General features: G+C 34.4%; 2 protein-coding genes across 2 annotated transcripts; both read left to right on the top strand.

Moving 5' to 3' along the window:
- The first annotated feature begins 2,621 nt into the window (after positions 1–2,621).
- On the top strand, positions 2,622–3,605 carry LOC105098003 (olfactory receptor 56B1). The gene has a single exon (XM_010990630.3). It carries the CDS (start codon positions 2,622–2,624, stop codon positions 3,603–3,605), a length of 984 nt encoding a protein of 327 aa, XP_010988932.2.
- A 9,581-nt stretch (positions 3,606–13,186) lies between these two features.
- On the top strand, positions 13,187–14,152 carry LOC105097925 (olfactory receptor 52N4). The gene has a single exon (XM_010990553.2). It carries the CDS (start codon positions 13,187–13,189, stop codon positions 14,150–14,152), a length of 966 nt encoding a protein of 321 aa, XP_010988855.2.
- Positions 14,153–16,325: the final 2,173 nt, after the last annotated feature.

Raw genomic sequence — 16,325 nt, 5'->3', positions numbered from 1 at the left:
GCATATATTTTGGGATGAATGAATACTCTCCCCTTTAAGAGTACTTTTTTAAAAAGTGCAACCTCCTAACCAGAGAATTTAGAATGACCTGAATTTTTGTACTCAATAACAATTCAAATACTCTAATAAAATTGTCCACTCTTTGTGGGGCCAACTTGGTTTCACAAATGAAGGTATTTTTCTGTTTATATAAGTTCTCAGGTTACATTACTAGAAACATAACTGTGAGTTGATATCCTTTCTAGCCTTTTGGGATTTAACATCCTAGGAATTTAGCTTTCTCTATGGGCCATTCTCTCCTCATGTCTCCAAAGGAGGTCTATTAACCTTAGAGGACTGAGCTGCTTGAGTAGTAAACTATGAGTAGTAAACATCCCATAAATTCAACACACTCATAGTCTCTATGCCATGAGTCATCTGAGAATCCTTCTTCATCTCTTGTGAAATCTCCTTTTTCAAATAGGTGTATTTCCACCTGGTAGGAAACCTCTGCCATTGCTAGGACCTTACTTGTGAGTCTCTGCTCAAAACCACAGTAAGTACTAAAGCCTTGTCATAGTCACATTGGTTAAATCCCAGAATATTCAAGGCTAATCATTAACCTCTCCTTACACTGCTTTTGGTAACATCCTACACAATGGACTGACCCTTACCTCTACCCTAGCAGGATACAGAGGCTTGGAGAGACTTTTCAAGGGGGTTGTGACTAGAATTAGAAAAATATAACATCCGTATGGCACTGTAGAAGTTACCTCTTCTACGAAACAGATGCCAGATTACCTACCTTCAGGATTCATATATTAACTGTTTTACATGGAAGAATTATATTCCAAGTCCTGCTAACCTCTAATTGCTGGGGGAAAAAAACATTAAAAGTAATTATTTTCTTCTGTGATCTCAGATCTGCTTTTTATCTTAGCTGTATCAAATGACCATGAACCAAGGATAAACATTTAAAGAAAATGGAAAAAACATCAAAGATACAAGGTGTTTTTTATACAAGGATGCATAACAATAAATGAGTATTTGACAAAAATGCCGGACCTTGTGCAGTCAAGTAAGTTACACGCTTCCAAACGCTCATGATGGAGCTATTCCTTCAGAACCTTCAGAATTTTCATCTAAAAGTCCAAAGTCAATCTAGCTTCGTCTCTAAACCTGTTTGTCTGCTACTCATTAAACTTTGCCATGAATACATTTAGATGACTTTACTGTTTATCAAATTACACCCACCATTTAAAAAGGATGGTTTATTCATAACTAGGCAGCATATGTTTATCTGAATATCTGATAAAAGGGCATCTAGTTGTTAAGATCAATCTTTTTTCATTGGTGATGCTGCAGAAGAATTTTAATTTCTTTTAGAATTTTTTTGTGTTTAAAAGTAATTTTATCAAGAATAAACCTATAACCAATATAATTAAATGGTTAATAATCTAAACATTTCATTTAAAAACTTTCGTGTTTTATGTTTTAAAGCACAATTTTCTAGTCTCTTTTGTTTTCTTGCTCGTAAACCTACAATAGCTTCCACCAAGGTGAACATATTAATAATTAAATGCTTTGCAAAGTCAACAATTTTAGTCAAGAGCAAATATTTTGTGTATCTGAAGTATATAAGATACAAGGAGGTAAAACCAAAGATGATACTCAGTAAATTTGTTCATGTCAGAAGGTGCTTTGTGCACCATAAAGGAATTTGAATTGTATGTGAAGGGAGGTGTGAAGATATAAGTTATTTTAAGCAAGGGAATATCAATCTTAGAAAGGTCAGATTGCTGACAAAAAGAGAGAAGCTTGGGCAGAGACAAGTGTGACCAGGTGAGATTACAGAAGCAGTGCTGAAGAGAAGGGGTGCACAGAGGAAGTAAAGGAGAGAAGACAACATGGTAAGGAAGCAATTGTTTATGGAAAAGGAAGTCAGGTTTGTTAATTCCCTTTTAAGCTATTCTTCTGTGACCTCCTCAGAAGGCCATACAAAGTAGAATATCAAAGAAAGCTATTCTTCTTCCAATCTGCAGCATGCCTTATGGCTGCAAACCCTTAAAAGTCTATAATACCAAATTATTGGAAGGCTATACAAAATATTTATGGACAATGATTACAAGCTGGAGTGATGTAGCTATAAAATTTAATCTGCCATAATTCTGCACTTAAAAAAATCTACTTATTGTTAATAAAAGTCTGACTCAGAGAAGATTGAGAAAAAAATGAAGAGAACAAACTTATTCACTCGATTCCACAAAGTTACTAAAGAGAAAGAGAAAATTAGAGGTTTAAAAAACAAATGAACAAACAAAAGTTGAGAATCATATTTATGTTTTGGTCCTAACCTGCAGTAACTGAGCACAAGACAAATAGAGATTTGAGATTCACGTAGGATTTTCCCTGAATAATCAACATTGATAACTGTTGCTTTTATGTTTACGCTCTACTTCTAAAGCCCTAGAACTTCATTGTAATTTATCTTATATTATTACGAGATGGACTACAGAATTTATTTGGTTAATAGCACCAAACAACATTATGTAGAGACAATTTTAAAAAAATGTTTAATACAATTATGCGCAGAGACAGCAACTCTGAAAAACATGTTTTGTTTTTTTTTCTCTTAGGAGAATATGTCTATGTCTCTGCAAGTCTCCAATAGCTCGAAATTCCAGGTCTCTGAGTTCATCTTGATGGGATTCCCAGGCATTCACAGCTGGCAACACTGGCTTTCTTTACCGCTGGCATTACTCTACCTCTCAGCAATCGGTGCCAATTCCCTCATCCTCATCACCATCTGCCAGGACTCTGCACTTCAGCAGCCCATGTATCATTTCTTAGGCATCCTCTCTGTGGTGGACATGGGGTTGGCCACCACCATCATGCCCAAGATCCTGGCCATCTTCTGGTTTGATGCCAAGGTCATTAGCCTCCCTGAGTGTTTTGCTCAGATTTATGCCATCCACTGCTTTGTTGGCATGGAGTCAGGCATCTTCCTCTGCATGGCTTTTGATAGATATGTAGCTATTTGCCACCCTCTTCGCTACCCATCAATTGTCACCAATGCCTTAATCTTAAAAGCTACCTTATTCATGGTGTTTCGGAATGGCTTGGTCGTCATTCCAGTGCCTGTGCTTGCAGCCCAGCGTAATTATTGCTTCAGGAATGAGATTGAGCATTGTCTGTGTTCTAACCTTGGGGTCACTAGACTGGCTTGTGATGACAGGAGACCAAACAGCATTTGCCAGTTGGTTCTGGCATGGCTTGGAATGGGGAGTGATCTAAGTCTTATAATATTGTCATACACTTTGATTCTGCGCTCTGTACTTAGACTGAACTCAGCTGAAGCTGTGTCCAAGGCTCTGAGCACCTGTACCTCCCATCTCATCCTTATCCTCTTCTTCTACACAGTTGTTGTAGTGATTTCAGTAACTCACCTGGCAGAGACTAAAGCTACTTTGATTCCAGTCCTACTCAATGTGCTGCATAACATTATCCCCCCTTCCCTCAACCCTATGGTGTATGCACTTAGGACTAAAGAACTTAGAGCAGGCTTCCAAAAGGTGTTTTGTTTGAGCCTGGAAAAGAAAGTAAGGCATCAGAGACCTTCTTCATGACGTTCATGGACTTTAGCTTCTTTTATGGTGGATAGTAAACTTTCAAAGATGATGGGGATACCGAATGCCTTTGAGATATGTTTTCAATTTTCATATAAACAATTGTAAAATGATTGTGAAAGGGAAAAAATGAAAACCTTCACAGAAGCTTCAAAATATTGACAAGAGCTAAATATATGTGAGAAAAGCAAGGACTTTCTCTCAGACCAATCAAATTGAATCAAAAACCATAATGAATGATTTATATCTTTCCCCTAAAATAAAAATTAATATAATAGTCATATACACGCACATACACATACACAACCAAAGAAACAGAAGTGACTGGGGCATGAATTACAGAGATTTCTTGTTCATTGATAACTGTTACTTGGGAGAAAAGTCAGTCTGGTGGAATAAGCATTATCCCAGTAATGTGAACGCAGATGCCGGAATAGAAAATGCTTCAGATGAGCAAAGCCCAGCCAGACGATGATGAGACTGTAGGAGAATAGAGCAAGATGACCAGACTTGGACCAAAAAAAAAAAAAAAAGCCCAAAAGATATAGATGAATAAATAAGAGAGAGGGAGAGACAGAGAGGGAGAGAAGGGAAGGATCTAGCTCTTGCTCCATTTACCTGCCCAGCTCTTTGCTCTGCTCTCTCTGAATTGCACTGGACTCTCCTGGAGGTTGGAAGCTCATACCTGTATGACTCAGGACCCTTTGTCTTCTTGCATTCGATGGATCAAGTCATTGGGAGTCACTGGCAGGAGATTTAGAATGCAAGAGGAAAAGTGTTTGAGTTTTGTTTTTTCCTTCTACTCTCAGCCTGCTTTGACACCAGAGCTCTGTTGTGTCCCTTAAGCATTTGCCAGGCAGTTCATCTGCCACAGCTACAGCTCTTACCATTTTTACCCCAAGCCCGCTTTTTTCTTCCTTTTCTCCTTCAGAACAAGGGAGTGATGAAGCTTTTGTGATATTGGTCTTTGGATACCCAATATCCATTTTTTTCAACATCCATTTTTATGTTCTCAACCCCATCAACAACTTTAGTAGCAACTTTATTAAGTTCTTTTCAGACTGACATTTGTGTGTGTCTTTTGTTTCTTGTTGGGGCCCTGACAGATTCACCAGGTTTACCTCCATCTGTGCCACCTCTGCTACAAGCTACCCACCTGCCTCTGTGCCTACACCCACACAAGGATACAGGCAGCTCGAGTGAGTGAGAAGGAGCTCTATAGGATGAACAGAAACAGAGAGATCTTTAAGGCAGGAAGCAGGAGCAGGATTTTCATCCCAGTGAAAAATCCTACTCTGAAAACTTTCTTCTCTTGTTCATGACTTTAAAACCAATGAGGAGCAGAAAATACTGTTTAGTCTATAGTGTCATGTATTTCCTTGTGATCTTGGCTGGTTTCCATTAAACCCAGGCTTAGAGTGTTTCATTAACTAGCTGTGATATTTTGTGGGTAATCTCTTGAAAAATCAGGGTTAATTTGGGATGCAGGCTCACCAGATGCTAGTAACTCAGTTACACATTGATTATTGTCACTCACCATCCAGTTAGACATGAAAAGAAAATTCTATCAGTTCTCGGTATAATGAAAATAATCTGAAGTATTTTTCCTTATTAATCTGGATTTTTACACAAACTTGAATTCGTTTATATTTATTTAAAGGCTGATAAAGAGAAAATTCAATGCTCCATGGACTCATAAAACTATTTTCTTGATTAATAGTACATTTCAAAATATTAAGATAATTTAAGTAAACATATGTTTGATTTTTTTCAATAAATATACAAGAAGATGGTATTTCTACTAAATAGCAAGGTCCATGATAAGAGAAAAGTGCAGTGGAACAAAAGAAAAATGACATGTCATTCCTGCAGAGATAACTCACACATTATAGGCTAACAGAATTGAAATATCAGGATTTAAGCAAGAGTAACTTAATGAGAATTTGCAAAGCAGGAAGGAAATGAAGAAAAATTTATAAGAAGAGGTAAGAAATATAGACCATGAATTTTTAAAATAAGCCATTATATTCTGTCACAGAAAAGATAATCAGACAGCTGCAGAGATTCTGGGGAGCAGAAGCTGTCTGAGAGCACTGGTCAGATGCCGTTGGGCCAGAACAGGTGCTCTGTGACTTTACATCCTAAGCAATTTGAAAGTTGTTTTTACCAAACTTATCCACAGAGATGTTGTCCACCTTTACTGGCATTTTAATATCATAGACCATCTTTAAATGTAGGAGATGGCTCCCATTCAGACTTGATGAACTCTAAGAATCATTTGTAAAGGTTGACCTCAATAGCAATGCCTTCATTTGTGAATATGAACTTCTTGAGTTTTTCAAGGAAGTCAGTATGTCAAAACCAGGATATAAAGTGAGACAAATTATGCAAAAACCCGTGCTAGATGGTAACAGGAATAAATATAGGAAGATATGTTTTGACAAATTTGTTTATATTTTCTGAAAGGTAAAAAGCAGTGATATTGCCCAAACCTCCCACAAAGCAGTCAACAGGAAAGAAGGGATTTGCACTCAGGGGAACTTCAGAACTGTCCAGTGAAGGATCCACTTTACTTTACTTTTTCCTTCTAAATTTCTGCATTCTCTACTATTTTAATAAAAAAGAGGATCAGAAATAGTGAAGATTCAAGTGGAATAAGCAAGTGTACTTATTTAGAGCTTTCTCAAGGGCTAGAGAATGGTTGACGCTATTGTACAAGTCTACTATACTCTTGCTGATTTTATGTGTATTTGTTCTATTGATTATGGAAAAGGGGAATTGAAATTTCCACTTGTATTTTTGGATTTTTCTATTTTTTTCCTGCAGATCTATATGTTTTTACACCATGCATTCCAAATTCCTCTTATTAGAGCCATAAACATTTAGAATTTTATCATCTCTTTCTTAGTTTAGTTCCCATCATTATGAAATTGACCTTCTTTATCTCTGGTAAAATTATTTCCTCTAAACGTATTTGACATTAAAATCGTCACTTCAGCTTTATTTGACTAGTGTTAGCATTGTGTAATTTTTTCCATCCCTTTACTATTAACTTCATTGTGTCTTTCTACTTCAAGTGTGCCTCTTGTAATTAGCACAGTTTGGTCTTGTTATTTTATCTCATTTAACAATCTTTGTCTTAAAATTGGGTGTGTAGACCATTGATATTTTAAATGATTACTGAAAAGGTTAGATTTAGTTCATCGTCTTTTATTTGTTCTATATTTCTCATATATGTTCTTTGTTGCCTTTTCTACCTTTTTTTAACCTTCTTATAGATTGTTTATTATGATTGTATTTTATCTTCTAACAACACAGATGCAAGAAGAAATAAACAGAAAAATTAACAGTGGAAGACTTAGATACACTGTTTTTTTCTAAATTTTGGTCCAAGAGTAATCAAGAGTTACACTAATTTTTTTTAAGTTTTGGTCCAAGAGTAGTCAAGAGTACACACAACAAACAAGCCTAATAAAAGAGATATTTCCTATGAATATATACTGAGCCTACACCCCAAATGACAGGAAATATTCATTCGTCTAAAGTACATGCAAAACATTAACAAATGTTAACAAATCATATTCTTGTAAAGGAGATCACACAATACCATCAACAAACCCTATTAAGAGAAATACAAGCAACTCTCATGACAATGCATTAGAACTAGCAATGTAAAATTTAAAATGTGTTTTTAGAAAGTAACTAAGAGCATAGCTAAATGACAATGGAATAACAGTCTCTTATCAAATTGGCACATAACCATTGGAATGAAAGAAGAGGGCTCAAACATTCAATAAGGATTTATTTTGAGGGAATATTCAGATCAGAAATATAAAAGTTTCATACATCTGTCAATTTATTTTAGCACTTTAAAGAGGATCTATAAGAATAAGTTATGTTTAAATAAATTATGAGCTTTTATTCAATCATAATTTTGTTTTGAAAATGGACTAATTATATAGTGTTAAAATATCAATGTATATTGTAATATATTATGATCATTTTTATAAAGATGTAGGTAATAAATATATACATATCAATACATTTATATACATGTATTTTTACTCAGGATAAAAATACACAAGAAGTTTCCTCTAAGTTGCATGACAGAGTGCTTTCTATTTTTAAAATACCTTCCTGTTTTTCCAAATTATTTATATTTATTATATTATATTAATATATTATATTATTTATATTATATATTATACCATTATATATTTTCCAAATTATTTATTATATTACATTACTTTCATTAAAAAGATAAGAATAGAATAAGTTTTTTAATTATTGCTGTTATCATGATCACTATTTCAAGATTTGTATATTGATCTAGTTTTTCTTAACTTGATATGTAAGTGTAATAAATATAAACTTTTGATGACTCTCTTTTCTGGACCATTTTCCTCACTTAAAAGTGAGCTTTTTAAACCAAGGGTCATATTTTCTAGCCTAACTTGTAGAGTAGAAAATTCTCAATAAACATCAATTAAATGGAGAGATGAACCAATACAGGAATAAAAGAAATAATTTTAAAAATGAATCAGTGTGTGAATAAAAGAAACATTCTATATGCAGTTACTTTTGATATGTTTTCCAAAAAGCAATGGATAAAAAGGAAACATAAATTTGAGATGAATATTTAATCCCAATTTTCATTAAAAATAACTGTGTTTATTTTCATTCTCCCCCCACCAAATATACATGCTAACACAGAAGTACACACATGTGAGAGTATTCACATATTTATATATCATTATTTCAGCACTAAACAATGAAAGTTCTTGCTCTTTTTCCTCCTCCCATAGAGGATAGTTTAAGTTCCACAAGAACGTCTCTGTCTCTGACACTCTAAAATTTCCCCTTGAGACACATAACACACATTTTTCCTTTTTTTTTTTTCTTCACATTTTCCTTTAAAGGCTCAGTCCAATAGTACAGAGAGCAAGGAAGTTAGAGGTTGGAGGCTATGCGTGCACATTTATTCTAGGACTCAAGATTTTTTTTTCAGCCAAGACCCTGAACACCTGGACCAGATTGCATTCAGCTCACTGCTCTGCAATCCAGGAACTAAGGTATTTAAGACATACCAAAAAGGGGGATAATGACAATTTCTTTTCTTTTCTTTTTTGTAGGCAGTAAGATAAAGTGAAGAGGGACTTTGGATATATAACAATTGCTTATCATTTTTTCCAGAAATAAATCTTTGACTCTATTCAAGTAATTTGAATACAGAGATGTTGTATGAAATTGGATATTCTTGAACAATGTGTGTTTTCTCAACCATAACATTAAAATTCAGTGTAACATCATTCTGGTTACGATTATCTGTGTTATTTTTCTGTCAAAATGGGAATCAGAGGTAAATTATTTCCATGACAAATAGAATAGGAAAATAGCTCTAGGTCATTAGGCCAATGGTCAGAATCCTCTTGGTTCTTACCTGTTCTTCCCTTATTCTGCAAAATCATAGTCTAAATTCCCTTTTTTATTTTCTACAGAGACTGAGCTATGACTTTTGTTTCATTGATTTTGGATGGCAAAACTTACACGGAGAAAACAACCCTCATTTAAAAAAAAAAAGGCTCTAAAGGACTGAAGACAATCTAACAAAAAAAAAAATTTATTACCTGTAAGGTTTAAGAATAAAGATAGACAACAGATATATCAAAGCTGTATTTTACAAGTGGTGATAGTTATGTGTTTATATTATATTTTAGTAACCCTGTCTACACCGCAGCATAGTATGTGTCTCATTTCCTTGCAGAAGAAATTAACTTTTGTGTATCAAAATTATTTTAAATTTGTTTCTAAAATGCAATAGAATTAAGGAAATATACTGGGATAAAAAACATAAAATCTTTTCCTCCATTCCAGATAGTTGTTCCTTCTGGGAAGAAATCATTAAGGTGCTGAACTTACGTTGTTTATTCTTGTCGAGAGAAATTTTAACTCCAAGAGAAGCTGCAATGTTGCTTTGTGCACTGCTATTTACAATATATAGATCAAAGCAGGTCCTGAACATCACAGTTAAGAGAGACTGTTAAATAATTTAAAGTAGACAGAAGGAGAAAAGAATAGGAATCTTATTTAAAATTAATTAGAATTATATTAAAATTGATGGATAGTTTAAATAAGTTATCTTTATTGCTTAAACCAGTATTTGTTCTGCTTTTATCATCTTATTCTTTCCACTTTCTTTGTATTTTCTTTGTTTCCCTACTTTATAAAGGGAATGTTTTATTTATTTATCTTTGTAGTAATCTAGAGGAAGATGTTTTCCATTTTTTCTATTAGTTTATTTTATGCAATCCAAGTAATAATATTTAGATTATAATTTAGTAATTCTCAAAGTCAAATAAAAATTTTATTTATTTATTTATTTATCTATTTATTTATTTCATCCATCTATTCATTTATTTAATAAAATCTTAGTACCTGATATGTTCAAGGTGGTTTGCTACATACTGGATTGGTGGGAGTTAATATAAATACAAACTGTCCTTAATGTCAATAGTTTTATTTAATTGTGGAGGAGTCCCATATATGAATTGATTTTTGTAGTATCATGAGGTAAATATAATTTAAAAGAATTTTTATTTGAATAAATAAATTCTTTACATCTAATTATAGCAGTTTGTAACTACATTATTTTAAGATGGTTTAGATATGTCTCCACCACCACATTCGAACTTTGAATCTTTCTGAGGAAGGTTTTCCTTGAAGAGCAAGTATGAATTAGCTATGTTTGAGTGGGGCTGGAGGGAAAGCGCCAAAAGCACAGAGGACCATTTTTCACAGAGTCAGGAATATCGGTGTGCTGTGAGTAGGAAACAGCAAATAGCAGCAGGAGAGAACACTGTCCCTCCCGTCTTGATCTGTCAGAATCCTAATCATGCTTCAGGTCTAGGAGCCCTGTCTTTTCCTCTTAGATTTCTCCTGAGACTAGATTAGAGACACAGGTGCTCCTATGACAACGAGTATAACTCTAAGATTTTGTAATGACATAAGGACAGGTCCTTGAAAAGATTCTTGTTAGCACGTGCAATCTGTGTTTCCCTACTTCTTTCAAAACAAACGTTTTGACAAATCTAATCTGTCCTCACTTGGTGTCACTTTATGATGCAGAATTTCCATGTGACAATATTTCCTACAGACGATGACCTAAAAATCACCAAATTTATTAATGGAAGGTAGAATGAATATTTCCTCTAATGGAACACAGGAGAAAATTCACTTAGTGGCACTCAATGGCTTTCTACGGCATTAATTTTTGTAAGCACACCAAAATCGCTGTCAGTCTGGGTATTGAGCACATAAAATGTGGTAGTATGTTTTAACATGCTATCTCCTTCAATTTTCTCTTCAATATGATTTTCTGATCAAAAAAGCCTCAAAGAGAGTATGTGAATTAACAAAAATCAGTTCTATAATCTAGTTTCTGTCTTACAAATTGGTGGAATTTCCGCCACAATAGTTGACAATGTTTCTATGAAAAATCAGATACACCTTTTGGTATTCCTAGTAATTCAGGGTTATTAGGAAGGTGTTTAATGGAAACCAATTTTTTTAACTTGGGAAACTTGGTCACAGATTATTTTCATTCTACTAAGTAGAAAACTTACATAAATTTTTGGTGCTTTGGAGCCTACTAGCTAAATGCTTATCTGTTGTTGCAATCTCCTAAGAATTCTTACTTTACTTACCTGTTGAGCAAAGACTACAATATCTCAAAGTTTTTTCCTTCCTTCTTCCAACCCCTCTCCTGGAGAGGACAGAAAATATGTCCTTAAGGGAGGGGTAGGAAAAGGAATCTGACTTTTTCACTGCCTATTGTTTCCCAAGCACCACAGAGTTAACTCATATCTCTCTGGGTTCCTTCAACATCAGTGAAGTACCCATTACCTGATAATGACAAGATTCTTTATGATCTAGCTCCTGGCCAAATATCTAGCTTATTACTTGCCCCTTCCACACCAGCAAATTTTTTAGAGTTGATTGTTTTGATTTTTACACTTTTACTTGTTGATTCCTCTCTCTGGAATTCCTTTTACAAATGTGTCTCCTTTACAACTTGACTTCTTTCAAAATAGATATCAAACACCTTCTCTCCAACATAGTGTTTCCTTATAATCACCAATTCTTCCTCTCAATACCCACCAACAACAATGCACACCCACATTAACAGTCAAGTGCTAATTTGGGATCTTGCATGTACTTCTATTTTAGTTCTTGTTTTATGTTTATCATGATTATTTGTATGCATCTTCTCTGTCCATTAAACTCTGAAATCCTTAAATGAGCAAAACTGTCTTCTCCACATTATGGATGCTTGATACATATATATAAGAAAGTAAGAGATTAATGAAAGAATGAGATACCATTTATTCATCCCAAATATTCAGTCAAACTGAAAATGAGGCTTAGACATAAGCACAGAATTGGGGATTAATTAATTTTGCTCTTGGGTGAGAAATAAATTTGACATGTGGTGAGAAATATCAAGTATAAATTTGCACTTGTATTGGTTTCCACAAGAACTCAACTGACATGGATTCCATTGTGAAATATATACAAAAATGTAAACCAAAATGTCAGCAAGAACAGATGAGAAAACAATAAACATTGGCGATGTCAACGTATTATTGAATGATAAATATTACTGGAAAAACTAGCAAAACTAAGTCAAAGTCTATCAGGGCCTTTAGTTTGATATAATAGTGTGAAACTGGTTTGTTTGTTTTGTTATTTGTTTTATTTTTTGCTACAGACAGCAGATAATCTCAGAGGACAATGTTTAAATGTAAGACAGAAAAATTGGTAAAAGAATAAAATAAATGATTCATTATCATTCATGGATTTACCATCCTAAGCAAAGTTACCTGCTTTCCAATTATTACTGGAAGTTTATTCTGAGTAGAAATTTTAAAAGAATTTTGATAAATGCATATAAACCATTATTTAAAAAAGAGAAAATAAGGCAATTAAAAAGTGAGAAGACCAAATCAAAAATTGTACTGTTTTGTGAGACCCCCCCCCAATCTCCATTGAGGGAGAAATGATTTAATATTTCTAAAATTCTTAGAACAGTGCCTTAGTACCAAATTATAACGATCAGCTATTAACCAAGAATAAGAATTTTGAAAGTCCTTTTACCTTTTGGGTCATTGGTATGGTCATCAAAAGACTCTAAGATCTCATCCATAGGGAGATGTATATATTTATTAACAAATGAGGTATCTAACAAAAATATCCTTAGACTAGATGAAATAGAATTATGTTTGATTATAAATTTATGAGGGTGGGAAATTGGTTTAAAAATTTTTTTTGAATCAGTGTCTGTGATGACAATTTGAATTGTTCAGTAAAAATTTGTTGAAGCGATAGATGAATTAATCAATTAATAAACAACAAATAAACAAAAGATCTACTCCCTGTCACTCAGAAAAGTTGGTTATTTGATCATTAAAATGCCCTCCAGAATTTTAAAACACAAAAAGGAGAAAAAGTAACCATAAACTATATTTTATTTTCTCTTTGTCTTACTCTAGGAAAAATCACATAACGTTTAAGCCTAATTGATTATGCTAATGCTGAGTAAAACAGACCTGGACCCACCCTCATTTATTCTGAATGGAGTTCCAGGACTGGAAGACATACATGTCTGGATTTCCCTCCCATTCTGCTCCATGTATGCTGTGGCTGTGGTAGGGAACTGTGGACTCCTCTGCCTCATTCGCTATGAGGATTCCTTGCACAGGTCCAGGTACTACTTCTTGGCCATGCTTTCTCTCACTGACCTTGTCATGTGCTCTAGTACAATCCCTAAAGCTCTCTGCATCTTCTGGTTTCACCTCAAGGAAATCAGCTTTGTAGAATGCCTGGTTCAGATGTTCTTCATTCACACCTTCACAGGGATGGAGTCTGGGGTGCTCATGCTGATGGCCCTGGACCGCTATGTGGCCATCTGCTACCCTCTGTGCTACTCAACTATCCTCATCAATCCTGTCATTGCAAAGGCTGGTCTCTCCACCTTTCTCAGAGGGGTGCTGCTCATCACTCCCTTCACTTTCCTTACCAAGCGTCTGCCCTACTGCAGAGGCAATGTAATTCCCCACACCTACTGCGACCACATGTCTGTAGCCAAGTTGTCCTGTGGAAATATCAAGGTCAATGCCATTTATGGTCTGATGGTTGCCCTTCTGATTGGGGGCTTTGACATCCTGTGCATCACGATCTCCTACACCATGATCCTCCGGGCAGTGGTCAGCCTCTCTTCAGCAGAGGCTCGGCAGAAGGCCTTCAGCACCTGCACTGCCCACATCTGTGCTATTGTTTTTTCCTACAGTCCAGCTTTCTTCTCCTTCTTTTCCCACCGCTTTGGGAGCCACACAATCCCTCCCTCTTGCCACATCATTGTGGCCAATATTTACCTGCTCCTGCCTCCCACTATGAACCCCATTGTCTATGGGGTGAAAACCAAGCAGATACGAGATTGTGTCATAAGGATCCTTTCAGGTTCTAAGGATACAAAATTCCACAGCACTTGAAAGCGATATTTTCAGGGAAGTAATGAAACAGAAGGGGAAAAAAATAAAGTGATATTTCTATTGGCTCTTTGGTCAGAGTCTAAAGGTGTCTTTTTAAGAGTACCAGTTTGGTCATGACAAGGGAAAGTGCTGAGTGGGTCATTAAATGTCTTCAGAATGCCCAGATCACTGACATGCCATCCTCCACTTGTCACAGACATGCACTATGAATTGTCCACCTCCTCACCTCTGTGGAGGACTCATCTCATCATTAACCCAATTTCCTGTGAACAAAACATAATGGAAAGCTGCGTAATTATCAAGAGAAATGAATAATTAAGAAAGAGATATCTGCTGCCAGATACCAGCTTGTCTTGTTTTCAAATAGTATTTGAGATTTTCAGTTGAAAACGTCAACATAACTCTCTCAACATTGATAGCCCACTATACAGGAAACCTGCAAGAATATAGATAAACCCAATGACACTTCAATAGACAGAATCTAATCCCCATTTATAAAACAATTTTCACAATACCAGGACATACATTCTTTTTCAAGTGTACATGGAACATACACCTGTAACAAGACCTATCCTGAGCCATAAAAGAAACCTAAACATTTCAAAAGAATTTAAAGCATATACTGTGTATTTTCCAACTACAACAGAATCAGACGAAAAATCAAAAATAATTTTTTTAAAAAGGAAAATTTACAAACACTTGGAAACTCAGCAAGACACTTCTAAATAATCCATTAGTCAAAGAAAAAGTCTTAAGGGAAATTAAAAAATACACTGACTAAGTAAAAATAAAATTCAATGTATCAAAATTTCTGGGAGCACATTAAAGCATCGTTGAAAGAATAATTTAAAGCCCTCAATACATACATGACAAAAGAGGAAAAATCTCCAAGCAATAACCTAATCTCCTAACTGAAGAATCTAGAAAAAGAAAGACACTATGACTCCAAGGCAAGGGGAAGAAAGAAAATGATAAAAATTAGAGTATAATCAATGACACTGAAAACAGAAAAATGAAGAGGAAATCAATTAAGCATAGATCTTGTTATTTGAAAAGAGCATTAAAATTGGCAAACATATAGAAATATTGACAAGGAAAAAAAGAGAAGAAACACATTGGCAATGCCAATAATGAAAAGGGTATCATATTGGACTCTGAAAACATAAAAGGGTAATAAAGGAATACTACAAACAACCTTAAACAAATAAATTTGGCAACTTAGATGAAATGAACCAATTCCTCCAAAAACAAAATACCACTGGTTACTCAATATGAAAGATGTAATTTGAAAAGCCCTGTTACTAGTAAGGAAATTGAATTTTTACTTTTAAAAAGTATTCTCCATAGCCTGATATTTTCATTGGAGAATTCTACCAAACATTTAAAGAAAAATTAACACCAATCCTATGCAATGTCTGCAAGAAAAATAGGACAGAATGGAACACTTCACAATTCTTTTTGTAAAATTAGTGCTATTCTGATACCAAAACTAGATAAAGACAGAACAACAGCAACAACAAAAATCTACAAAACAACATTTCTCTGAATATAGATTCAAAAATTCCTATAAAAATATAACAAAATTCAAAAATATATAAAAATTACATACCATTATTAAATCATTAGTCAAGTGGGTTTTATTCTCAGGGTACAAGGCTGCTTCAGTATTCAGTAATCAACTATATTAACAGGCTAAATAATAATCACCAGGCTATTATATCAATTGATAAGGAAAAAGGATTTGACAAAATTCAAACTATTCTTTTTTATTACTGTGGTGAAAAAGGCAACAAAAAATTATCATTTAAATAATTTTTAAATTTACAGGACAGTAGTATTAACTATATGTACATTGATGCCTAGCAGATCCCTATAACTTTTATCTTGCAACACCAACACTATATGTCCATTGAACCGCTCCCTCTTTCTTCTTCCTTCCCATCCCTAGCAACCACCATTCTACTTTCTGTTTCTAAGAGTTTGACTACTTAAAAATTTTTAAGTGTGGTAAATACACACAACATAAAATTTATCATATTAACCATTTTAAGAGTACATTTCAGTACAGTTGAATGTATTTACATTGTTGTACAACAAAAATCTAGAACTCATTCATCTTAAAAAGATGGAACTATACCCAGTGAACAAAAATTCTCTATTCCCCCCTCCTCTC

Source organism: Camelus dromedarius, chromosome 12 (assembly GCF_036321535.1).
Source record: "Camelus dromedarius isolate mCamDro1 chromosome 12, mCamDro1.pat, whole genome shotgun sequence".
Taxonomy (NCBI): domain Eukaryota; kingdom Metazoa; phylum Chordata; class Mammalia; order Artiodactyla; family Camelidae; genus Camelus; species Camelus dromedarius.
This window is presented reverse-complemented; position numbering and strand designations above follow the sequence as displayed.

What these genes read in the sequence shown, in the direction of transcription:
- LOC105097925 (XM_010990553.2), top strand. Translation starts at nt 13,187, where the DNA reads ATGCTAATGCTGAGTAAAACAGACCTGGACCCACCCTCATTTATTCTG.
- LOC105098003 (XM_010990630.3), top strand. Translation starts at nt 2,622, where the DNA reads ATGTCTATGTCTCTGCAAGTCTCCAATAGCTCGAAATTCCAGGTCTCT.